This window comes from Anser brachyrhynchus, assembly GCF_964034855.1.
Source record: "Anser brachyrhynchus genome assembly, chromosome: 3".
NCBI lineage: Eukaryota > Metazoa > Chordata > Aves > Anseriformes > Anatidae > Anser > Anser brachyrhynchus.
In genome coordinates, this window is record NC_137696.1 from 26,076,387 (window position 1) to 26,101,554 (window position 25,168).

The 25,168-nt window shown below is 41.5% G+C and overlaps 1 protein-coding gene across 1 annotated transcript in view; it reads left to right on the forward strand.

The window, feature by feature from the left end:
* TGFB2 (transforming growth factor beta 2) overlaps positions 1-25,168 on the forward strand; it is a 72,126-nt gene that overhangs the window by 27,641 nt on the left and 19,317 nt on the right. The window contains exon 2 of the mRNA XM_080585079.1: positions 18,395-18,558. Coding sequence (XP_080441205.1) covers positions 18,395-18,558 — 164 coding nt within the window. The remainder of the gene's footprint in view (positions 1-18,394; positions 18,559-25,168) is intronic.

Here is a 25,168-nt window from a genome sequence, read left to right on the forward strand (position 1 = left end):
GTTAGTCTGAAATATATATTCTTTTATATTTTTGGTTTCTTCACATGCACGTGTGTGTGTGTATGCGTGTGTTTGCTTGCATGTATGTCTCTTTCACTAGCGAATTTTTGTCTCAAACATTTACGCACGCCCAGGAAAGCAGAAAGTAAGTTGCTTGGAAATAGAAAGGCTTTTTTTTTTTTTTTTGGGTGGGGAGTAATTATTGTTCAAGGGAAGACTGAGAAAGTAAAACAGAACAAGTGAAATTTCAGTTAGAAGTAAAGGGTTGAAAGTAATTGAGCAAAAATCACCATTAAGAAATGCAGGCAAAAAGTCATCAGTTGTTAGGCTTGGGTCCAATTCCATTCTCGTGGCAATTCTGTGAGCCTGTTTGGGGGGCTCTGTTTATACCCTTGTCACTCAGGTATCTCTGATGCAGAGTTGCCTCGTGCCGCAGTTTTGTTGTAGTGATGTCTGCTTTGGTGTGAGGAAGGTTTGGTTGGCATGTAATGATAGCTACCAACTCAACAATGATAAGGGATCAGAAGCTCAGTCTTGGTGATGTGTACTTAGAAGCCAGTCCTCTGTAGATGAATCTGAAACAGGTAGCCACACTCTGAGTAACTGATAATCTTAGCATCCATTTTGGTGAAAGATGTTTGTCTTACGCTTTGGAAAATCCAATTAGATCCATCCAGCTTTTCCATTTAGTGCCAGAAAATTAGACTAGCCTTGTAAACACGAATACTCAGCTATGAGTAGTACAGACAAAAACTGAGTGTCCATTGTGGTAGGAGCCTGTACCATTTATCTCTCAATTGTCAACCTGTCACACGGAGGGAACATGCTATAAAGTGATGGTAATGTGTCTGTACTTCCCTCTGCTACCTTGTACGTTCCTGCAGCAGTAGCTGTCACAGTAATCTGTACCCTTCTGTGTTATCCTTCTTTTTCCACAACTCTCTTATTCTATTCCCAACACTAGAAGGTTAAAATATAAAAACTGCATATATTGTAACAAGAAAACTTAATTTTTTTTCAATCTGTATGTGATTTTACTCTAGACAAGGCAACTTTCCAGGTTTGCATTAACCAATATTTGAAACAGGATGGTTTTAAGACTTAGAAAGCTGTCTAGGACATCGTACTACGTTAGCCTGAAAATTTTCAGAAAAATGATTTTATATATATATATTTCAGAAATACCAAAGTTTTTGTAAAAGCAATAATAAATATTAGTTCAAACTCTTAACAGTAGGGTGTTTTTTAATGCTTTTTTTTTTTTTTTTTTTTTTAACTTATCACCATTCTGAAGTGTGCTGGAGAGGATATCACTTACTCACAACAGAGTTATTAACTAACTCTCAGTGTGCTTGGTCCAGTAAAGCTTGGAGACCACAGTTTAGACCAGACAGGAAGAGGGTGGTTTTGAGTAAAAAGTAGTCTGTTGGAGTAAATCATTTCTAGTCATCAGTATTTAGAACGTTTCTAGCACTGAGTTAAAAATAAAAAAAATATTTAAAAAATGTTCAAATGAACCAACGTGGTCTGAGAAGCAATGGTAAGATCTTACTTACCATTAGTCAGATGTTCTTGCATAAACATCTGTGCTGAGTATTGGTGTCTTTTTGGATTCAAAAAGGATTTTTTGGATTTTGCTTTTTTCCACTTGGTATTCTGAGAGGTAAAATCTGCACTGAGTTCAGGAGCTGCTCAGTTCCAGGTCTGGTGTCAATATGGAGGGGCTGAAATGGAGCCATTGGTTAGAGATATTCTGTGTTTCTGATAGGTCTAATACTGAGCTGAGATACTTAATACCAGCTCAATAGCATTTTGTTGGCTTTTTCCACTGCCATCAAAATGACAGTGGTTTTGCTGAGGCTTGTGTGGAAGAGGACTTACATCCTTGCATGCCTGCAAGAGTGCAGACACCATGGCAATGTCTTGGTGGAAGGGCTGGCTGTCTCCTGTTGTGCAGGCTGAAAGGACATGGTATGGGCTTTGGGTGTTTCAGTCAGTTGGTTGTCTTTTTGTTTGTTTGATTGTTTTGTGTGTGGGTGTTGCTTTTTGTTTGTTTTGTTTTGTTTTTAGTATCTTGGCAAGCTGTCTCACAGTCATGTTCTTATGAAGTAGTCTTCTTTCCTTAGCTTCAGTAAAGAAATGCACTTCTCACATGTGAGAGTACGAGAGTAAACTTTCATGCTTCTGAGGATTAGGTTAGAAACGGTGTAACATTTCAGAGTCCTTAGAGTGCCTTGAGATATATGAGCACTTTGTAGATTAAATGTAGATTAGTGAGGTTATGTCTGAGGTAAAGTTTTATCATGGGGTAAGATGACATTTATTATTAGCACCTTTTCACAGACAAGATATTGGACACCTCTAGTTTGGGCTTATTTTGTAAATGTCTTAGTAGAATGAATGAAAGAGAAAATTAGAAAAATGAATTAGAAAATGTCTTTGCTCCTTTCACAGTCACTTCTAATTGAGCAATGTTTTCATTTCGGACAGGTAAGCCATTTAGGTAGGCAATTCTATAATCTGCAATATGAAGAAAATCTATTTACCTTTTGTTACAGTGACAAAAATTCCTGACACCACTGATAGTTTTGGAAGAAGGAGAAAGATGTGTTTGTTTCTTACTTGCATTTTGAATTCTACACACTATATTATAATTTTTCCATCCTGATCTATAAATGCTTCTTGAACAAGTTGGCACCTCTTGCTTAAAGAAGTCTTTACAATGTAGCCAGCTATAGTTCAGGGTAAGTACTGGTATGTAGGCAAGGCCAGCCATTCATTCACATGGGAGGGAAGAGTCTCTTCCTAACTCATGCTGGAAGTTAAGAATCTAATCCATGTAATTAAGCTAGTAGGAATAAATATTAAATTTAGAAGCGCTCTTCCAGTTTCAGAGGGTCTTGCAGTTCTGAATGAAGACCTTTGAAGTTAGCACTTTTCAAGACTGAGCCTGTAACTCTGCATGGATTTAGCCCTAAATTAGCAGGTGAGAAACAGTTCAAGTTTTCCTTCCCAAGCTGTGTTATGTAATGATATTCAATAATGCTTGGTTGTAAAGAGAATTTGAACTTAATTGTTTCATTATACGTCTGTTATTATTCCTTAGCATCAGCACTATCTTTTGTGCATGAGGAAGAGGCCAGGTAAATGCACCTTCTGTCTTCTTTAGTGTGAAAGACAGATGCTTTCAGTCTGGCTTCTCTAATTCATTGAACACTAGGACTAGTTCTGTATAAGCAGGGCAGATATATGCCAGACCCTCCCTCCAGGAAAGGCCTTCAGCTGGCTCACAGTACCATTCTGTAAAGCTTGCCATAAAATGTCAGAGATTGGAATGTGTTGGTCATTGCTGTTGTACAGAAGATATTGTCGAGGGGGGATCTTCTATGAGAGGAAAAAGCACACCAAACCACCCCTTATCTCCCTTTTTTTGTCCTATATTTATGAAAGATGATACCAAAAATGTAAACATATATTCCAGATTGAAAGGTTTATTCAAGACACTGTACTTTTGAGGGATGCTAAAAAGGCAAGTAGCATTTGTCTCCTCCCTCATGAAGGCGTTTCTTTTAACTGTGGTCTTGATTGGTAAACATATTTCTACAGTCCTGGGATTTAATATCTTCATTTGAATTGAATAAAGCCAGTTGAACACTGTTTGGCAGTTGGCAACAAAGTACGTATATTGAGGTGCCAAGAAGAGACTCTGCTGAGCTTCAGATGCTTTGCATTCCAGACCTGTTACCTTGTAAGTGTAATATTTACCAGATTTCAGTCCGTCTGGAGATGAAGAGCAGGCCTGTGGAGGAGAGGGGAGTTAGGGAGATTTTAGGCTTGAAGAAGAAAAACTTGAATGAGCTGGTACAGCATGCTAAATTCTTCTTGGGTAACTGACTTGTATGAAGGCAGTGTAAAGAGCAGTTGCTCATGGGCAATTTATTCAGACTAAAATCAGTGTGGATGGCAGTAAAAGAAAAGCAAAAGAAGGGAAAAAAAATGAAAGACCTACTCTAGCCATGGGTGAAAAGCTCTAGAATTTGTAGAGGTTATTGTGTTTCCAAACATGAACCAGTTCTTACAAGAGCACAAGAGTGGTTTTAACACTTTTGCTCCTGTGCATGCTTTGCTTTTGTAACCAGATGGTTTTGTCTAGTCACTGGGCTGCTTCTGTAGAGGAGACCATGGTCTGTGGCTCAATCAGTGTTTGAAATCTTGTTTACAAACAGAGCTGGTAAATGAGCAGAGATGAATGACTGGAACGCATAAGCAGTTTTAATCAAATTGTAAAGTCCAAAGCCTGAGAAGAAATGAGAAAGATTTGCAAAGTCAGCCAGATACTTCATGTTGCAGTCCCATCTGAATGCTCTGGAGTATGATTTCAGATTCTTGTCTACAAAACCGAAACATGAGGGAGAAGCTGGATCCAGTTCAGTTGGACTTTATTTGATTATGCCTCCATGCTATTGTAGCTGAAAAAAATGCTGCAATTCCAAATATGATGTGTTACAATTGTGCAAATTCCTTAATCCGTTTTTCCATTCATTTATGTAGTAATTAAAACCATAGACCTGGAAACTATTTTCACAGGCAACTTTCATTTGCAGAAGCTTATTTCATTTCATGTATTTTGTGATTCTATATTCAATTTTACTCTCCTTCCCTTCCAGAAGAGAGTGAAACTTGATGGTGAACTTCATTGTCAATCTGCATATTGGCTCAGTTTCTTACAAATTGTACATTATTGTATTGTGCAGAACATGAGAGTATAATTGTGCTGTTTTTGGTTGTTTCATTTTGTGTTTTTAAATTTCATCTCGCTGTCCTTAGAGTGCGCCACAAAATGCTCTAATGAAAGAATAATCATAAGTTTAAAGAGAAAGGAAAGTTTGAAGAGGGGAAAAGGCACAGTGGTTTAAAGGAATGAAATAATGGGAGTGCTCCAAGTGAGATGAGGCAGCAAAAGTAAAAGAGTTACCACGAACTGTGATGAATAATAGATGTGAACTTAACAACCGTGGTCATGGGGGCTGTATAAGATAGAGAAAGAGGATAGTTCAGGAGACAGCAGTTCAAAAGCACATTGTCTTATGTAGTGTTCTGCAGCCATAAATAACATGCAGTACTTTGTGCTCCAGACGTATGACAGTAGGATGCCACCACTTCCAGGTTCTGTGTTAGAGTAGGACATTGTTTATGGTATTCTCTTCATCAGTAAAGTCATCCATGATGGAGCAAAAATCACTGCCCCTGCTGCGTTCTGTAGAATACTGTATTTAATTTGATCATTGCGCAAAGGATCTTTGTTAACCAACTTCCATCAGTTAAAACTGTATTCTTTTCCCTTTTAAAAAAGAAAAAAAAATGGAAGACTAGATGGCTCTGTCTGGGTTGAAGTTTAATCCAGGCTGGGGAGGTCTGGAGAGCATTGGTAGCAGGTGGCTGTCCATTAGCCAGCTTGAGGTGAACGGGACAAGCTCAGCCTCACAGGTAAATCTCTGCTTGCCTGCAGAAAGTTGGCAGTCATCTTTGTCTCTCTCACTGCAGGTTTGAACTGGAAGGCCATTGATAGCACAAGCATGAAAAGTAACATCCACTGTCATTCCTGTACAGAGGTCTCCCCTAAATACAGAGCTTGTGTGGGTTGGGTAAGCGGTAATGAAAATCGCATTGCACATGTGAGATGCATCAAGGATTTGGTCCTGTGAGGTCTCACTCTGAGGAGTTTCATGAATGCTGGATACATACCATTCTCCGTTTCTGCTAGAGATTCTGAGGCAGGACAGCTTTAAAGCCAATGGCTCCTTAGGAGAGCTCATAAGATTACTTCAGCAGGACTGTGTTAAAGTAAAGCAAATGCTCATGCTCTTTTTCTCCAGCAGAGTAGATAGGCTTCTTCCCCTGCTCTCCTACTAAATATCCAGACTGATTTTATGGCTTATCTCACATTCATTTCCAGTTGGTTGAACCACCACTAGATGAATAGAGGTGAAATAAAACATTTCCCTAGAAAACAAGAGAAATGATATTTAGATTATTTTGTGCTAAGGTGGAGAGACATATAAACGCATCAGTATGAACGGCTTAAGTTGAATTGTGAAATAGCCCGAGAATCTCTTTCCACTGCCATTTCCTTGATTTCAACACCACTGAGTTTGTCATGTATGACGGCTTTGTGGTTGTTGTGACACTGTTGGAGAAAATTGGATTTGGGGAAAGTTCTCTTAGTAGTTCTTTAAATAATTCAAAATGTTTTCCAGTTTTTGCTTTGTTTTGTTTTGTTTTGTTTTCTTTCCAGCACAGCTTTGTTCTGCAGTGGTACATTTTTTGTAAAGAAGACTTGTATAGCATTGCTTTGCCATAGCAGTGTATAATCCTGAGGATATATCCAAGGGATTTCCAGCCATCCTCTTGGATTTCATAATAATACTTGTGATTAGGAGCCCTTCCACATAGAAAACTAAAATGCAGATGTGTGTTCACAGACTTAAAGCACAGCACAAGTCATCCAGCACTAAAGGCACAAGTCGGAGCCTGTGGTGAGCGTGTCTGCCGTAGGAGTTGCAAGCTGCACCTAACTGATATTTGGTGAATGGCCTAATTTTACAGACAGAGACATATGCTGGCTAACCACGTCTCACATTAAAAGAAGCATTGAGTCCCTTTGCTTGGAGGTGTTAGCCTTGGAAACATTCTAACCTGATTTCTTGCATTTAAAGTTTATGCCTGTGCTGCTGTCTGAAGGTCAGGTTCAATCTCCATCCCTTGCAGCGGAGCTGCCCACTGGGGTGGGCTCCCCAGGTCCCACCTGCGAGGTGCACCATCCTCTGCCTTCTCTGCCCGAGGCATAGCTCAAGGAGCCCTGCTTTCTTCACCTGGCTTATGTTCACAGTTTTTGATGGATTCTGACAGATTCAATGAAAGTATGTCTGCACAATGTATTTTTTTTAAGCATAGCTCATTAGTAAGTTGGCACTGAGATAACACTGTGAAGCCAGGTTTAATCCTGCTGGCTGGGCTGTCAGTGTAAGTGAAATTCATGAGGAAGGTGCCAAGGAGAGGAAGGATTTAGAGAGAAAACAAAAAAACATATATAGCCCCTTTCTCAAACACACACCCATACATCTAACCTTACACCTAATCTGCTGTTGAGAGGAGAAGGGAAAATATTCTTGTAGATAAAAATGACTTAAGGTTACTTGGTTTAGGAGGCTCGAAGACTGCTTAGGGGTTTTTAGCCACTGCAGGTGGTTGTATAAAGCAGTATGATATACAAGTAATGCGGTTGGGCTTGCGATCATATCTGGCCCTTCAGCCTACTCAAGGAGAGGTCTCTGGTTACAGATTACTTCTGAAGGTACCAGTTCAGTAGTGTGCAACCAGAAGAAGGTTGGGATGTGAGAGAGGAAAATTAAGGTCATTCCAATGAGGAAAGCTGTTGGTCAGTCTTGTGAATGGCAGAAGGTTAATCTGACCTGTTTTAGGTCACTGTAGTTGTCGCAGTCATAAGCAGCTAAACAATGCATGCAAATGCAAGTTTGATCTTATTTTGCCATTGAGGAAAGTTGGTTCATATTCCCTGACAAGTTTTTTTTTTTTTTTCTCCAGAGGAGATAAGAGACTGTACTTGCAATTCTTGCTTATGATTCCTAGCTGAAAGAGGAGCAGCCCTTTGTGGAGAGAGATGAAAGACACTAGGAGTATTTTTCTTACATTCCAGTGTAAGCAGAATAGCAAAGTACATACCTGAGAATTTTCCAAGCACAACACACATCTATTTACATATTTGATTTCAGTGGTGATACATGATAACCTGGGATCTCATTCAAAGGATCCTGATGGGGATTTGAAAGGAGTTCTTCTTCCTTGAACGTTCACAAAATAACTGCTGAAAGCTGAAGAAACTTTTGTTGGCAACCTAATTTCACAGAGAACAGGAAGCAGAGAAGCTGGAGATGGTTTTCTTGTGCTGAAAATCCTCTCTGTGCTTACAAGTGTGGAGATAAATTCCTGACTCTTTTAAAAGTGGTTTGTCAGTGACTTCAGCAGGACCAAAATGTCGCTCAGATTTCAGAGGGGCTTTGGTACTTTTGTATCTTGCACTAATGCCAGTTGATGGATGCTGCAACTTTCCTACTTGTGTGTCTCCCCAGCAGAAAAGGATCTGTCAGTTCCCACTGGGAATGCGTGGTCGTGGGCTTGCCATCATAGTGTGAGACCCAGGAGCAAAGGACACATCTGAGGATGTGTTTTTCCTGATGCTATTAACGCTGTAGTGTTGCATAAGCAGCAGTGAGATTATAGTGGGGGTTATGTTCAATAAAGAGAACCGTTCTACTGTTTCTTTCCCCCATACATTTTAATATGCCACAAGATTAAGATTTGTTTGTTGAGCAACACAGATAGTGCTATGGTTAGTATTTGCATTCCCTTTTGGCTCCTCTGCATGAGAGATGTGTAAATAGGACTTCATGCAGGAGAGAACTGGGGTCAGACCTTTCAGGCTTTCTAAAATGTGTGGAGATTTGTATATGCTGAAAGGTGGGCCAGAATGGAAAAATTGGCATTTACCACTCTCCAGAATACTCCCAAGTAATTAGGTTACCCCAATTGAACACTGCTCAACGGCTCAAAATTAAGACCTGAAAATAGCTCTCTTGTGATGCGTAAGTGTTGTTTGCAATACCCACTCCCTTCAATTCAGCATGGAAGAGGGAAAACAAGCCAACAGCCTGGAAAGATTTAAAGTCAAGTAGGGAGGAGAGTCGGGTGAGTTCGTGTTACGGAATTTTCCTTCAGAAGATTCATTTTCAAGCAGTCTTAATGGCAGAAGCATGCTCGGAGCAGCATACATCTGAGGGGGACTTGCAGGTGGTCTGTGTGAAGCTAGCTCACCCACATTTCCTGTTTCTTCAGCTTTTGCAAATAAGCAAATAGCTGGGGTTTTGTTGTTGTTGTTGTTTTTCCAGGGGTAAGAAGAACGGGTGCAGGACTGTGCTATGTGTGCTGCTTCATCCTCAGAGGTGCAGCTGAGAGGGGCAGAGCACAGCACAGCCTGGGACATTCTCTACACTCATCTCCTATAAGAGCATCATTCACACCACGTCTAGCTTTTTGGGGGAGTTGTTTTGTTTTTTTTTTTTTCCTATTTTTTTTCCTAAAAGGGACTGGACAGTTTCCCCTTTCATTTTAGCTATGGATTTCAGCAACGTGAACTGGCTTTTGATCCATTTCCAGCTTCAGAGGTTTTGGTCCAGGCATTTGATTCGAGGCTTAGAACTTGGTCTAACTGTGCTAAAAGTTAATACTTAAGAATTTAGTTTTATAGCAGAAATGGTCTTTGAGGCAGTTCTTGCTTTCTTAAAAGCTGCAGAACAAAAGAGCCATTTCTTAGAGGAATTCAGGGTTATTCGCCAGAACACAGTCTTGGGACAGGAAAGTTTGTAAAAGATCGTGACTGTGACTTGTAATTACCTGATGACTGCCTTGTGGCTGTAAAGGAACAATAACAAAAGTTTTTGAAATCTCTGTGCTGACTTACCCTAACACACATTTGAAGATATAAACCGCATGCATGCTATCTGTATGCTACCGGTATGCCTTACTTCCAGATATCTTCTTATAGCATTGCATAGATATTTCCTTTTTCCTCAGGACAGCCTGCACAGATACCTGACTTCATAGAATCACAGAATGGGTTGGGTTGGAAGGGACCTTAAAGATCACATAGTTCCATGTCCCCTGCCATAGGCACGGACAACTCTCTCTAGATCAGGTTGTTCAAAGCCCCATCCACCATGGTCTTGAACACTTCCAGGGCTGGGGCATACACAACTTCTCTGGGCAACCTGGTCCAGTGACTCACCGCCCCATAGTAAAGAATTTCTTCCGCATATCCAATCTAAAACTACCCTTCTTTAGTTTAAAACCATTACCCCTTGTCCTATCTCTACACTCCCTGACAAAGAGTCCCTGCCCAGCTGTCCTGCAGGCCCCTTTTAGGTACTGGAAGGCCGCTGTAAGGTCTCTCTGGAGCCTTCTCTTCTCCAGGCTGAACAGGCTGAACAGCCCCAACTCTCTCAGCCTGTCTTCATAGGAGAGGTGCTCCAGCTCTTTGATGATATTTGTGGCCCACCTCACTCATTCTAATAGGTCCATGTCCTTCTTGTGCTGGGGGCCCCAGGGCTGAACACAGTGCTCCAGGTGGGGTCTCACAACAGCAGAGGAGGACGATCACTTCCCTCAGCCTACTGGCCATGCTTCTTTTAATGCAGCCCACGCTGCCATGGGCCCACCTCTCAAGCCTGTCCAGGTCCCTCTGGATGGCATCCCTTCCCTGCAGTGTGCTGACTGTACCACACAGCATGGTGTCATCAGTAAACATTCTGAGGGTGCACTCAATCCCACTGTCCATGTCACAGACAAAGGTGTTAAATAGTACCAGTCCCAATACCAGCCCCTGAGGACCACTCATTGCTGGTCTCCACCTGGACATCGAGCCATTGACCACAACTCATCCAGCCAATTCCTACCCACCCAAGTGGTCCATCTGTCAAATCCGTGTCTCCAATTTAGAGACAAAGGTGTCAGGACAGTGTCAAATGCTTTGTACAAGACTTCCTCTGAAATAAATAGCATAGGGTGTATGGAAGAACTCTGCACTGTCATATACATTTCTTAAGTAGTTTTCTTCCAATCCTGAAACCCATTCAGATTTTCTAATCTTTTTTTTTTTTTTTTTTTTTTTTTTCAAATAAGCAACTGTGGAGGGCAGGGGAGGCACGGTGCAGTCTGACTCTGAAAAGGATTATTCTATGAGCATCACTTTTTCTTGCTGCCTCTGCTCAGACAATGCATTGTTTCAGTGGGGTATTTGTTTGTTAATGGTCCAGTCAGTTGCAGGGTAAGGCAAAAACACAGGATACAATCACATTGACACCCAGTGTGAAACAGATAGGTGAAAGCAGGTGATGATACTCAGTATTAAAAGATTCACAGGAGATTTTTCTGACTTTTCAGCTTTTTCATTAATTTGCTTTTTCTGGGTAGCCCAGTGGCCTGCCCTCCAGTCCTGCAGTTTTGTTTCTGATTTTTTAAATTATTATTATTTTCTATATATGTGGCTATACCCCAGCTCACAGAGACTGGCAGAGACCTTTTGCTGTATGTTTTTAGGCGAAGAGAGCCAAGGAACAGGCAAGATTTAAGGTCAATGTTCTCTGTATGTCTCAGCACCCACAGCTGGAGTTGGCAGGCCAAAACAGATCCAGCTTCATTTCTATGTCAAAACTCAAAGCTAATTTTCAAAAGTTTATAGGAACAGTTTGGATATCTGAAAATCAGTCTGGAAACATTCAATTGCAACATCTCATTCTAGGGACATTTGGGGGGAAAATAAAAGGAAAAAAAAAAAAAAGATGCCTCAAAGTGTTGGTTGCTGAACACCTGAAAATCTGGTCTAGTATTTAAGGTCTGGCTTAAAGTACAAAAGGGGTTAATCCATTTCTGCTTGCTGCATGTTAGCATTCGTAGCAGAGCCTGGGAGGAGAAGCTGGGTCTTTCTGTGCTAGCATGTGGCACATTAACTCACTGTCCCCTTGTAGCCAGCAACACCTCCATCATCAACAAGAGAATGACTGCACAGACTCTCTGTGAGGCTTTTGGTCATCTTTTCAGATGAAGTGCAATGCACCTGCAATTTTTCTCTTTGTTATTAGATTTAACTCCCCTTTGTGTTTTGGCTGATGGAGTAAATCTTAGTGTGTTTTAAAAGAGTAGCTAGTGGTGCAACAGTGGGATGTATGTCACAAAGTCTGGTAATTACTTTGTTCCAAACCTGTGTCCATACAGATGTTCAGTGGTGCGTACTTTGTGGAGGTGTGAAGTTTGACAGAGACTGCATAGGCAGAAAAAAAATAAAAAGTGCATTTGTGCTATGTAAGCGCTGCCAGGCATCTTTGCTGTGAGCACCTTGGAGTCTGCTAGTGACATTTATTGAGCCCTCATAGCCGGTTTATAGCATAATAATTACGTGTATGTATTCCCTGGTGAATGTCAGGAGCTCAATGAGTCTTCATTACAAAGAAAGAAAAAATTAGCCAATACATAGTAAGATATATAGCTGATCTATATAGTAGGAAGTTATTAAAATAAGAAAACATCTTCAGTGCTGGCATCTGTTAGCGTAACTGCTGAAATAAAGTCCTGTTTAAATAGCTACAGCAGGAGTCCCTGTGGGAGTAAGGTTGTTTTTTGTTTGTTTGTTTTTCCTCCAAGGGGAATTACCTCCGGACTCTAAAGTCCATTGTCTTAGTGAAGACACACTGAGGCTTCCCCATTTGACTGGGATGACAGGTCCAGCAGTCAGTATTGGTGATAAAAGAGGGAAGTGGTTTCAGATTTCAGGCTTTTGTTGTTCTGACCTTTAAAATGACCATTCAGCAATTGGATCCCCAAGCTGGTCTCATTCTGTCTTCCTGATGAAGTTATCTCTGTCATCCTTTGCCTATGCCTGTCCATCTCTCTTGCTAAGTGTTGGCTCTCCAAGTGCACCGAGAGTGAACATGTTGGGTAATGTGAAATCCTGAATCATCCACAGCCTTGGATAAATTACATATCTAGGGATCATTCAGTGGAAGATGCCTAGCTACCAGCTGTTAGTATGGGATCTTCACTCGGAACAGGTGCAATAACAGAATGTGTATGTCACGCCTTGCATCGCACTGTGGGTGCATGCACACCCTGCTCTGACAGAAAAGCTGCTCCAGAGCCATGCAGGCAAAAGCTTTATTCACTGTATTGCCAGCAGTTTAATTCCAGCACAGTATGCCTCCTGGCCTTGAAAACAGTTGCTGACAGATACAAATACTGTTTGTTGAAGGTAAAGGCAGCTTTGAGGGGCAAAACTTGGAATATAGAAGTAAATAAGGAGTTAGCCATGGGGACTGTGCAGCGTCTCACATGCTGCTTTTGTGCCATGTGGCTTCAAAGCCTTGCTGCAAGTTGCCCTTCCCTTCAAGCAGCTCTGAGCATGCTGCTTCACTTACCGTGTTGGACTATCCCTGAAGGCAGTCCAGCCCCAGTTGTGATAGGCACCCATGCACTGGTCAGAAAACAAAATTCACAAAGGGGAAAGAAAGAGCTCATGTTAGGCAGAGTGGCTGCTACTTGTTGAAAAAAAAATAAAGAAAGAAAAGAAAAAAAAAAAAGATTTGCTATCAGTAAGCTGAAATCTGAACAGCCTAACTGGTCCTAATAGTTGGAGGGTTTAGGGAAGCCTGCCAGAGTGCGGAAAGCATAACAACTGCATTTAATAACAATCAAGCAACTCTTATAAATATTTGCATGTGCTGCTTCAAAGCCTACTACATGGTCATTCATGTTCTGCAGTCAGAAAGAAGAGGAGGGAAAAAAAGAGGGCAAGATAAAAAGGGCACTCCATGTTTTGTAGCTGCTGTAATAAGGAGTGGGCAGAGCACCAGAAAGAAAAGAAAAAGGGAAAAGAAACCCTCCAAAGTTTAATAAACACAAAAGGGAATAAAAATAAATCTTTGGAGCATTTATTGCAAGCCCTTGATGGAAGGATTGGATTGAAGCTCTCAGCCGTTCCAGTGTCGGCGTATGTGTGAAGTCAGCCTGTCTGGCCTCCTCCAATGAGAAGAGAAAAGTTGTTTACATTTCCTATCTTGGGCTGTGCAAATAATTGATTCTTTTCTTTTGTTTGTTTGTTTCAATAGCAGAAATGAAAATTCAGAGGAAAAAAAAAAAAGAAAAAGAAAAGTGTTTGAATACAATTGGATTTAGGACTTTCCTCACCAGCAAGCAAGCCCAGCTCTCAGAAGAGCTGTGTCAGAGCATTTTGTTTCCTTGAAATGACAGTACACGCAGTACTTGTGAGAAAAGCCATGGAAACAGAAGCCTCAGTTTATATGACACCGCTGTTGAAGGCAAAAGTGTCATCCTGTTATTCAGGGGGTCCCTATCTTGGGGTGTACCTCCAGGATGAAACAACCTCCTTCAGTTCCCGCTTTTGCCTTGAGGAAGCTTGAACCCATCTCGCTCTCCTCCCAGGAGTGATGCCTAGGGGTCAGCCTGCTATTTTGAATGGTCATTGAGAAGATGTGTGCAGTCTTTCCTGTTGATGCTTGTCCACCCTGTGTCGATATTAAATAGAGCTATGCCGTTGCCTTGCCTGTTCAGTACTTTGGGATAGGTCTCCTGCACCCCCATCGTTGGAGTAGGGCTGCTTTCTGTCCTGGTTGCTGGCACAGGAGCTTAGAGGATGCCAGATGTTGAATGGTCAGTCAGTAAGAAGCCCAGAAACCACAGTTTAAGCCCTTACGCACTTAAATATTCACAGACCAGAATACTTTCTAACCTGACAGTTTGGACTGTCCTGTGTAAAGCGGCTGATGAAATTTCAGCTCATTTAAGGAAAAAAATAAAAGAATATAAAAAGAATAAACAAGCTAATCCTGCAATGCTCATTGTTAAGCACACAGAGCTATTGGACTAAAGGTAGGAGGAGGGATGCTGCCTTTGCCTTCTCCAACTATGCTTTATAACTCATCTCAGCCTTACTGAGATGGATGCGATTATGATTATTATAGCTGGAAGTATTAAATTTTGGGTGGGTTGTATTCTTGAGTAATTGAAAGGTGACAAAAATGGAATCTTTCACTGTATTCACTATTCCTTTCTCTCCAAACCAAAATAAAATTGTGTTTTCCTAGCTACAGGAAACATACTGATTTGATTCCACTCATTCATGATAATTTTTCAAAGAATACTTAAGGAGTCTGGTCTGCAACAGTATTATAGTGTTTGCAGACTTAACTTGCTCAGGGTTATCCTGGAGTCTACTGGAGTCACTGGGCCAAAATCACAGGGGAGTCTAGAGGTATCCAACTGAGACTGCATTGATACAACTCTCAGATTAAGGTAGAGTCACAGAGATATAAATTGCAGCATCTGAGATCACTTAAAGGCTAATCCAAACCCTTGTAAACTCTATAGGGTTCTTCCCCTTCCCTTACAGAGAGTTGCAAATCTCAATTCTCTGTCCTAATGTTGATAAATTTTCATGTAACCCCCAATTCTGCAGACAGCCACTCTTTCGCAGAGGAAGGGCTCCAGCTAGCAAAAAGCCTTTTTTTTTTTTTTTTTTTTAGCTATCCATGAATAATGCCTTTTCCTGAGTTGACTTCCCATGGATACTGTTGTGAATGATAGAATAAATAAATCATACTTCTTATGTTTTTTGTGAGGTATAAAACTGTCTCATGAGGGAGATGAAATTTATTTAAGATAAGAATTCATTCTTCTCCATTGTCATTGTCTTATGTCTGCTTTCCAACAGAAGGTAAATACTCATTCAGTGTGTATGCAAATGCACATAGTGAAACACAAAAGCATGCACACTAAGAGAGTATTCCTTCTCTGGCTGTAACTGTTTTCCATATATATGATAGAGAAAAAGTATAAATGGAGAGATGGTTTAGGAAAATCGTTTCAGATGCATATTCACAGATTTATAATATATGGTATCTAAAATAGAGACATGGAAAAGAAAGGCTACAAGCAAAGTCCAAGAAAGTTCTAGAAATAAGTTAGAAGCTAAATATAAATCGAGCAGACAGTTAAATAGGACTTTTGAATCTGAAATAAAGTCAAGATGGACAGTGTTTGTCCGTGCCAGGGCAAGTGGCTGTCTGCTAGTTCGGCTTGTCCACAGGGAATTAAATTGTAGGCTGATGCCTCAGATAAATGACAGGGAAGGACAACTTACAACTCATCCTGGAAGCATCAATCTTATATATACATGTTATTATGCCAAATTATATTCCTAGTAGGATTAGGTTTGGCTGAGGAACAAGTAGTAGTCTTGGAGTTTCCTATAGTAGAAAAATAAATTCAAGAGATTGTTTCCCTCCTAAATGAGGATGTAACCTCTGAACCAAGTAGCTTTCTTAAGAATTTTCAAAATCTATCAAAATTAAGATCATCATTACATACAGTTAAGCTTTTCTCAGAAGACTTTCATGTATTTCTCCTTCAGAGAGAAAACAAGCATTGAGAGAGACAAGCACTTACGTATTACTCAGGGTAAAGAGGAGAAATTCTGGTGTGGGGGTAATTCATAACCCTTTTGCTTTGAGTTCTCATTATAAGGTTGTAGCTGGTAGGTGACAATACTGATCACAATGCTTTGGGTTTATTGTGGAGCACAGCAGATGTGAAGATTTGAGAACTTTCTTTTCCTAATTACATCGGGCCACGAGGAAGTCTGGGGCTTCCTGTTTGTATTTATATCTCTTCCAAATTTTACATATTGAGGGTCTTCTATGGGAAGTACTCTTTCAGAGCATTTTTTAAGCATTTTGAGAACTTGTCATCTCTCACTTATAATGCATCTATGGTCGAGGCCTAGATTCTACCTTTCTCTGTAAGATTTTCTCATCTCTGTGATTATTTTTAAGAGTTTTTACATCTTTCCATTCTAAAAATGATTTTGGCTGAATTATCTAGAGGAAGAGTGTTTGTAAATATTATAAGGAGAATACAGTTAGTTTATTCCTTCTGTGACTGACTGGCACTTGGAGTTTATGCTGTAGTCATTCTGAGCCTTTAAAGAGTTACTTGAAGAGATACCACAACCTGGATGTTACACGTGTAACTGAGCATTAAGTCTGCTAAATGTGTTGTCTTGTGCAGTCTGGGGCTGCTGCATTGATCAGAAGTTCTGATAGTGGCAGCCAGTCTATAAGCACTAAATGTTTGTGAGCTGGTCCTTAGCTATTAATGTGTCTCATTAATATGAATAGGTATCATTACTGATTTATTCCAACTATCTTTAATCATTAGTAGCTAGAAGTAAAGATAAATGTCCTGGTTCTCCAATCTCTGTGCTGTGTTATGTATATACATCTATGAAGAATTATGTATCTTCCAGAAGAAAGTCCTTTACTCCATTAGTAGGTGAATGGATGGATGGCCTGGATGGGTGGAGAGCTGGGACATGTACACAAGCGTGAAACCTCACCAGGATTTCTGACCTTTATGGGAGCTTAACTGCTCACCTCTCTAATGTGCAGGCTGTTGTCTCTTGTCACTGTCTGACAAATCCTGAACTATGTGGCTAGTGGGAAAATTTAATATTTTATAATTATTATCTGAAGTGTTTCTGCAGGTGTTGCCCCAAGGAAGCCTATGAAGTTTGCTTCCTCTGCTGAAAATCCTCCCCCCTGCCACGATGCAGTTTTCATCTTTCTTCTGTTTCTTTGTACGTTTCAAAATGTAAGAGAAGAGGAAACCTTTCCCTCGGCTTGAATGGAGATTTTATCAGGGCCTTTGAGTCATTTCAACTCATCCCTGAATTTGGCTCGCTGTGCCCACTCTGCAATTTGAGGAAAGTCTTGCCAAACAACAGGGTGTGGAGAATGTCACACATACAGAGCATGTTCAGAGTTTTCTGCACATGGTTTTCTGTTTGTGCTCTTGGCCAGGAATAGGTGGAACAGCCTCAGATGATCACTGAACCCTTCAGGGTAATCCGAATTGTGCAAAAGTAGTTTGCTGCTTAACCTCAGTCAGGGTTTACAGCTGGGAAGGAGGAAGAGATTATTTTGAAACCTAAACTGATACTTTTGATACCATTACTGAAGACTTGATTCCATTTTTCTGTTTTTTGTTTTTTTATTTTTATTTTTTTAATCTTTTTTCTGCTTTCCCCCTAATATATAGTGAGGGGTGCTTTTATTTATGAATTTTACTGCTTGCAAATGGTCAATATACATGTAATTCTGTTTATAATGTCTACTGCCTGCATGTCTTTTACTTCCCTTTCTTCTTCCTCTTCTATTTTTGCCCTTGCTATAATCAGAATGAATATTTTATTCCAATAAAAATCCTTAATAGCTAAAAAGGAAACAAAACGTGAAGCTGACTAATTTATACTCCATGCCCTGGGGGAAAATGGGTTTTAGAAAGTATACATATCAAATGATTTCCTGTTACTTGTCTTCTTAGTAGATCTCTGTGAACTCTGTGCAAGTCTGAAGGCATTTGCCAGATACCAACTGTTCTGATTTTTTTCCAATTTAGAAGCATACAAGATTTTCCACCAGTATGTAGAAAGAATGGGGTTAAACGCATGCCCTGAAATAGAGTTGGAAATGGTTGTTAATCTCTATTAATCTGCTGTTCCTGTAATCAAACACATGTGGGGTTGTTTTTTGGGAGGTTAAATTGTTAATGATATTAAATTGCCTATTGGAAACTGAATCCTTCTACAGATATTTCCCTTACCGCTGAGGTTGTCTTGCATTGCATTGTATGAAAGAACAATGTATTATATCATTTGAAAAAATACATAAAGAATCGCACTGCCTTCTTGCAGATGCCATCCCACCAAGCTATTACAGCCTGTACTTCCGAATCGTGAGATTTGATGTCTCGGCGATGGAGAAGAATGCCTCCAACTTGGTGAAGGCCGAGTTCAGGGTCTTCCGCCTGCAGAACTCAAAGGCGCGGGTCTCGGAGCAGCGGATAGAGCTGTACCAGGTAAGGCTCTGGCTATTACTGCCTTCTTTCAAAGGTAACTTTTTTCCTGTGACTGTGCTAGAAAGAACTTCATTCAAAGTCATATGAAGCTGAAATACACATACTTTTCTAGAAAGTGTGCTTCAGGACTCTAGCATTCAGCATATAGCGATGGAGGTGGCGTATGGAAGCTTCGTGTTGATGATTTGCTGTAAGTAAGTGACAGAACAAGGCACCAAGCAAGGAGTTCTGAGGGTCTCCCTCTCCCAACGCCTGATCTACACTGTAGGTTACATAGAAGAAATCAAATTCCTCTCTCTGGCCTGTGTTCAGGATAAGCCGATTAACTGTTCCTTGCAGAAATGTCATCGTTAATAACTGAGTTTCAAGTCGTTGCAGTTTCAGGACTGACTTCTGTATGGTGGTCCAGGGCTCGAAGCAAGTCAGTGGAAAATTCAGCAGTTTAGGAGAGAGGAAGAAAATGACCCAGTGACTGTTTTACTCTGGGGTGTTGATAAGATTTTTTCTTTTTTCTGTTTGTTTTCAAATTGTACCCTGCACTTCAACCAGTGACATGAGATGATTTGTAAACTTGGTCAGATGGTGTTGTCACTGAAGAAGCAAATTCAGTCTTGCATAGAAGCCATCACAACCCCACAAAACATCCTCTGCGTGTGAACAAGCTCAAGCAGAGGCTCCTTTACCTAGGTAGTGAGTCAGTTTGCACACATGCTAAACCCATTAAGGTCAACTGCATAGAGTCAGTGCATATGTTTGTGGAACTATTTTCTAGAGCATATTTCATGTAAAGTATAGTTCGTCTCACCAAGAAAACCAACGGCAAAAAAAGGAATCAACTCCTAGCAGTTTTATACTGGCTAAAACTCACGGTTGTTCTACCAACCTGGAATTTGTTCAGCTGAAAACCCTGCTAGGGAAGAAGTCATCTTGTTAAATAAAGTATGTTGAACCCTTCTTTGGCCCTGTTTTTGCTGCCCTCATTTGCTGCACCTGAGCACAGCCATGAGTTTGCAGCACAGTAAAGCCTGGGTCTGATCCTGTGGGTGCAAATTCAAGTTAGTTATCTCCCTCACTTTCAAAGTTCACATTTTTCTGCCTGGTATGCTCAAGTGCGAACTAAGCTTGTAGCAGAGATGCAATTTCTGCTTGCTGGAGTGACAGCATAAGCCAGCCTTAGAGACTGACAGCAGGAGAAGATGCACTGGGTTTTTAAAACATTATTTAAACAGGAGAGAATTTTGATTCCCCATTGAATGGGGTTTAGGTCTGCAGGTGGTCACCAGGTGCTTGCTGTCAAGACTGCAACCTGGCTGTGTGCCTTCCCAAGAAAAGACCAGCAGAAAAGTTGACTAAATAACATGTCACTTGTTAAAAGAAAAAGCTAACAGAAATCTTTGAAAGTCAGTGGTGTCCTTGGTGTGTAAGAGCCGTCACACAGAATTATGCTTCATGTCCCTGTGCTGTTGCCACACCAACCTGTCAAAATGATCATATGTTCTGACTTGACCTCACTATTCAGACATCCTCAATGGAGGTAATGGCATCGCTTAGCTTTCTGAGGGCTGTTAATCAGGCAGCTGGAAGGAATACAGCTGAGATTACCTGAGCTCAGCTCATTGCACCTCCATGTTTGAGGAATGCGGGATGCAAAGGGTTCAGCGGAGGTAGGGAAGAAAGGGCCTTTACTTGGCTGGGAACTTGGCTTGTGATGAGAAACAGCTGGTGCTCATTTGAGAGAGTCTGACTCCAGCAAGCCTGTGCCCATGGAAATGACTGACACCTGCACCTAGGGCAGGTACCTCGGTCCTGTAGATAAATATATAGCTGGTGAGTAAGGCAGTCTCTTTTTGAGATTGGGTGGGACATACTGATTGAAGTGTTGGGTGAGTAATGAGGTGCTGGTTATTGTAGGATTAGAGCTTTTCTATAACAAAGAATTAGGCTCGCCAGAGGCGGTGAGCTGTGAGTGTGTTTGTGCCAGGTGTATGCTAGGCATGGTACTTGTTTCTTCTCCTGCAGAGAAACAAGCTGTTCCTGGAGCATTTCCCTGCAGAAAACATATCAAAATGATGAGAGCTGCCTGCTAGTGCTTCTCTCTTCTTTGCTCCTTATAAGCTTCTCTAGTCTTCTCCTTCCTCTACTCTTCCACCCCTACCTGCCCTTTGGTCATATTTACCAATTCTTGCAGTCTTTTACATACTGCTCCCCAAAAGCTTGTATGCAGGTACTACCTTACCTCTGTGATGGCTGGTCTGAACTGCCTGGGTTTCTTATCATTGGCTCTGCTGCAGGAGTATCAGAGTCCCTAAATCCTCCTACGCCTAATCTCCATCACAATGTTTGAGACTATGCAGTGTTTAACAACAAGCAAATGGAAGGAGAAGTTGGAAAGGAGGATGTGTTGCAGGACAATGCTATAGAAGCATCCTCAAACTAAAAATGTCAACTTTATGGAGTAGAACAAGGAGCTGAAGGCAGGGAAGGATGACTAAGGAGGCATTGGTGCCATAGTGCAGCTAGAGGAGCTTCAGGGTTGTGTAGTGATAGGGGTGTCAAACAGTGGAGGAGGGAACAAACATGGGGGGTAAGAGAGAATGAGGAAGATGCGCATTTAATTGGAAGTGGGAGAGGCAAATATATTCTGTAGGGGCTGGAAACTTTCTCAGGTATATTTGCTTGAAGCTTGAAAAGCCATGCATGGAGAGAGAGCCTCGCAAAGGAGATTGCTGGTAGGTTTGGCAAGTGCAGCTGCTCCTCCTCCGCCATGCATAAGCACTGCTTCCTGTCTTGTGAGATAGTGCTGGGCTTGCCAGGGCTGATGTGCCCAGAAGCAACAATGTGGTTTTTTGTCTTGCATAAGCAACGTTTAATTATTAGCTTTTTTTTTTCTTTCTTTCTTTCCTCCCACCAAGTTTCGGGTTGCCTACTGTTCTAGTGTTTTGCTTTGCCGAGGAGATCTTCTTGATGAGGGTTTTTCAAATTCCTCTCATACCTGTAGTTTCAGGGAATGGTTGTTGCTGTGTCTTTGCCTCTTTCTAAGTCAAGCAGGAAGAAAGGGGCAAAAGTCTCCTGGGGAGAGAAAGAGCTCTCTTGCTGTGATTCAGTGGAAAAGCAGGCGCCCCTGACCACAGGCAGGTCTCCTAGAGCAATCCAATTTTGTCCAGTGGCAGTTTAGTAGCAGCGTACACACAAGTGATGCAGAAAGGACAATACTGCTCTGAAGGACTATTTTAGGAACAGTTAGAGACAGACATGCAGGGAACATAGAAAAAACAAGCAAGCAGAATATAAATATTTTGTTTCTCCTCCTGATTCTTTCTTTGTGTGGTCCTCTGACCTTACAGATCTACCCTTAAAATGAGAAAGAAATGCAAGACTGCACCTTTTCAGCTAATCTTTCCTCCGGCTCCACTTGGCTCCTTTTTCCAAACCACATCAGAGAAGGACTCTGTGTTTTCCTGCAGCCCTTATTTGCACTGACTCCAGGAAGGCAGTCTGGGGCTGCTTGGCATGGCGAGCCAGAGCCGTGGCCCCTTGCTCCTAGCCCCAGAGCAGGAACAGCAGGATCCTGTCCCTACACACAGCGGTAAGGTCAGAACAGAGAGGACCCTGATATGTTTGTTTTGGGAGCAAGTGGTTGTTTATCCACTGGCCAAGCCAGCTGCACCTGGGCAGTAGGTCCTGGAGATGAATTCTTCTGGAGGTGCCCTGGACACATCCTGCCACTCAGGTCCATGGACTCTGCTGAGCTGGGCAGCTCCCTGGCCACATGTTCATGGTTCTTCTGTGGTGTTTGCAGGCTTTGAAGTCTAAGCTGGTTTCTCAGGTAGCCTCACTGATCACAGGGGAGCGTATCCAGGGAATTAATGGGATTTAAGTTAAGTCCCTTTGCAAAGTCCCATGCAGTGCTGGTTTTCCTCTGTTCAACTTGTGCCTCTGCTCTCAAGATGCTCGGCAAGGCTCAGAGAGCACAGTGAAACGTGCTGCATCTTGCTGCCAGCTTTCAAACTTTCAAATAGTCTGCTGGAGCCAGGGGGTGAGTGGTAATCCCCGAGAGCAGAAGCAGTTCCTTTAATGTCTTTTTTCACCCAAAATACTTTTCTGGGTATTTGAGGATTAGTCGGTCACATCTGTGTGTTCCTGTGCAGATGGGAAATGCAGTGCACAAATTAGGTAGTTTTAAGGTAGAAAAAAAACCATAAAGCTCATAGAAGTGGGAATTAAGCTTCTTTCATAATGTTGGTATAAAATCTTCTGTCTTTTCTTGGCTCTAGTTAAGTGAAGCCATAAAGAATTAAGTTATTTAAAGGCACTATCTTTTCTGTTATTTCTTCTGCTGGAAAGTGAGGGTTAATCCGCTCATGGTGCTGCTGAGCTATCAGCACGTTGGAGAGTGGGAAGCTGGAGGGAAGGAGGGGAAGCAGTGTAACCTCAGGGGCAGCCAGTGCTCTCCCATGCTTCTCCACTGCACTGTGGTTTCGTGATGCACTTCTTAATATGCACCAAGACTTCAGAAAATATTAAGGGGATAAAGTACTCCTGGGGGAGGGAGAAAGAGTAATATTAAATAAAAAAGCTTTAGCATCCTCCAGTGGCCCTTGCTATGTTTTTAAAGATTTATGCCAAATGCAGGCTTTATTGGAATTTGATCAGATAAAGCTTGGTTGTTATGGGAATGTCTTTGTTCATCAGTTTTCTTCCCTGCTTTGAAGACTTCATCACATCTTTCTTTTATTAAGGTGCTTCTGTATTTATGAATAGAGTCCCTGCACCCTTCAGAAAAAAAACTTGCCTTTTATGAATAAGCATTCCAAAGAATAAATAGGCAACACCACAAAGCTGGACAAGTGAAAACCCTTGCGGGGTAAAAAGTAGTTGTTCAGGGAGCATTGTGGTATTGTTTTTGAGGTAGTTTTATTATGTACAGACGGTCAAACAATAACAAGTAATAATTGCTTCCTATGGAAGCAGTGCCATGTTTTGGTAACACATCATAAAGCATCACAAAAATGCAGCTAAAGCACTGGATTTTAGCATTGTTGTTATCTGACGCTACTGCATATGTGGGTAGCTGGTGGTTGGTGGATGAGGGGATGTACTGCATGAAATGTCCAAGCAAATAAATGTACAGCACCAGGCTAAAGCCCAGGGGGACACTGCATTATGATGAGCAAGCAAGGGGGAGCAGACCTTTGGTCTCTCTGTGTTGGGGATGGTCCCCTCCATGCCAAGGACTCCTGTGGCACTCACATGGGGTCTAGGAAGAAGTGAATACCCTCCACACAGTGTCTAACCTGTTTTCTTTAAGGATCTCTCTCCTTGCTTGGAGGTATAAGAAGGAGGATGCTGTGGAACATATTACCCCACTATGAGTCAGATTTAAATTTAAACCACAATCAGTCTTTCAAATGTTTTCAGTTCAGACAGTGTTTTGTCTTGTTTTTCAGTTAGGGAATATGTTTAAAGTGAGCTGCTATAGATTTGGGCCAGATCTCAGTGGTGCAAATCTGAGGCAATTTACACTGGCTGCAGTAGAGCTACTCTAGATTGATCTAAGTATAATCAAGAGCAGAGGGGCCCTGCTCACTTTTTTTTTTTTCCTTCCCAAAAGTGCTGTCTCTAGTGCCATGGAACAAAATCCCAGGAAGAAGAGTTTGTGGCACTCAGCTGGCACAGGATGCCTGTGTTACACACATCACCTGGGGCATTTGGTTCCAATTGACTGCTGTTGCTGTGATCCACAACTCAAGTATTTGGATCCCACAATTTATGTATTGCTGTCCTGAAACCAGACTCTTGCAATATGAAAGGTTGAAAGGTTATGGTTAAATGGTAAATGTGCAGTGCTCTTTGAAGTGCCAAACTCAGTGTATAGTATGGACCTAATAGCTTCTGGCTCCGCCAGCCCTTCCTGGCCCCCCAGCAACTGAAGACCAGAGGATCAGAGGAAGTTAACTTGCAGCATATTTCAGTCAAATTGCTGCTTTCTCTTTGTTCCAGAATCCCTTTTTTTTTATTATTATTATTTTTTGCTGTTCTGAGTACTGTATCCCCTACAAAATACTTGCTACATTTGAGACTGTGTAGAGTACCTTCGGCAAATAATCTGTGAGCGTGGGTGAAAGGAAGTATTTATTGGTGCATCATATTCTTTGCCATTTGAGACTTATCTTGGATGCAGCTAGCTCTTGCCAGAACAGAGCAGTTACTGAAGACAACTTGAAGTATATAATACCCCATTAGCTACTGGCATGAGCTGGTGCATACTCCCAACTTGACCTGACAGCAATGTAGGGTGCTGAGCTGATAGATTTATTAGTTTGTGGTGTGTGTATATTATGGGGAATGTAGGACACAGGTCAGAGACAAGCCTCTGAATTTGCGTTCTTGCTCTTCGGGCTGCAGTCGTGCAGGAAAACCAGATGCACGTTAGGCTGAGACGCACACAAGTTTGAACCAAATACTGCAGCTTGATAGTTACGGGGCTGGGGAATATCATATTGGTGCTAAGAGGCCCATTGGAGGTGAGGAAGGTGTTGAGGAAAGCTGGGAAGCTTTGTTGTCAGATAGTTCACCTGAGGGCTAGCTAGAGAACAGAAATGGCTGCAAG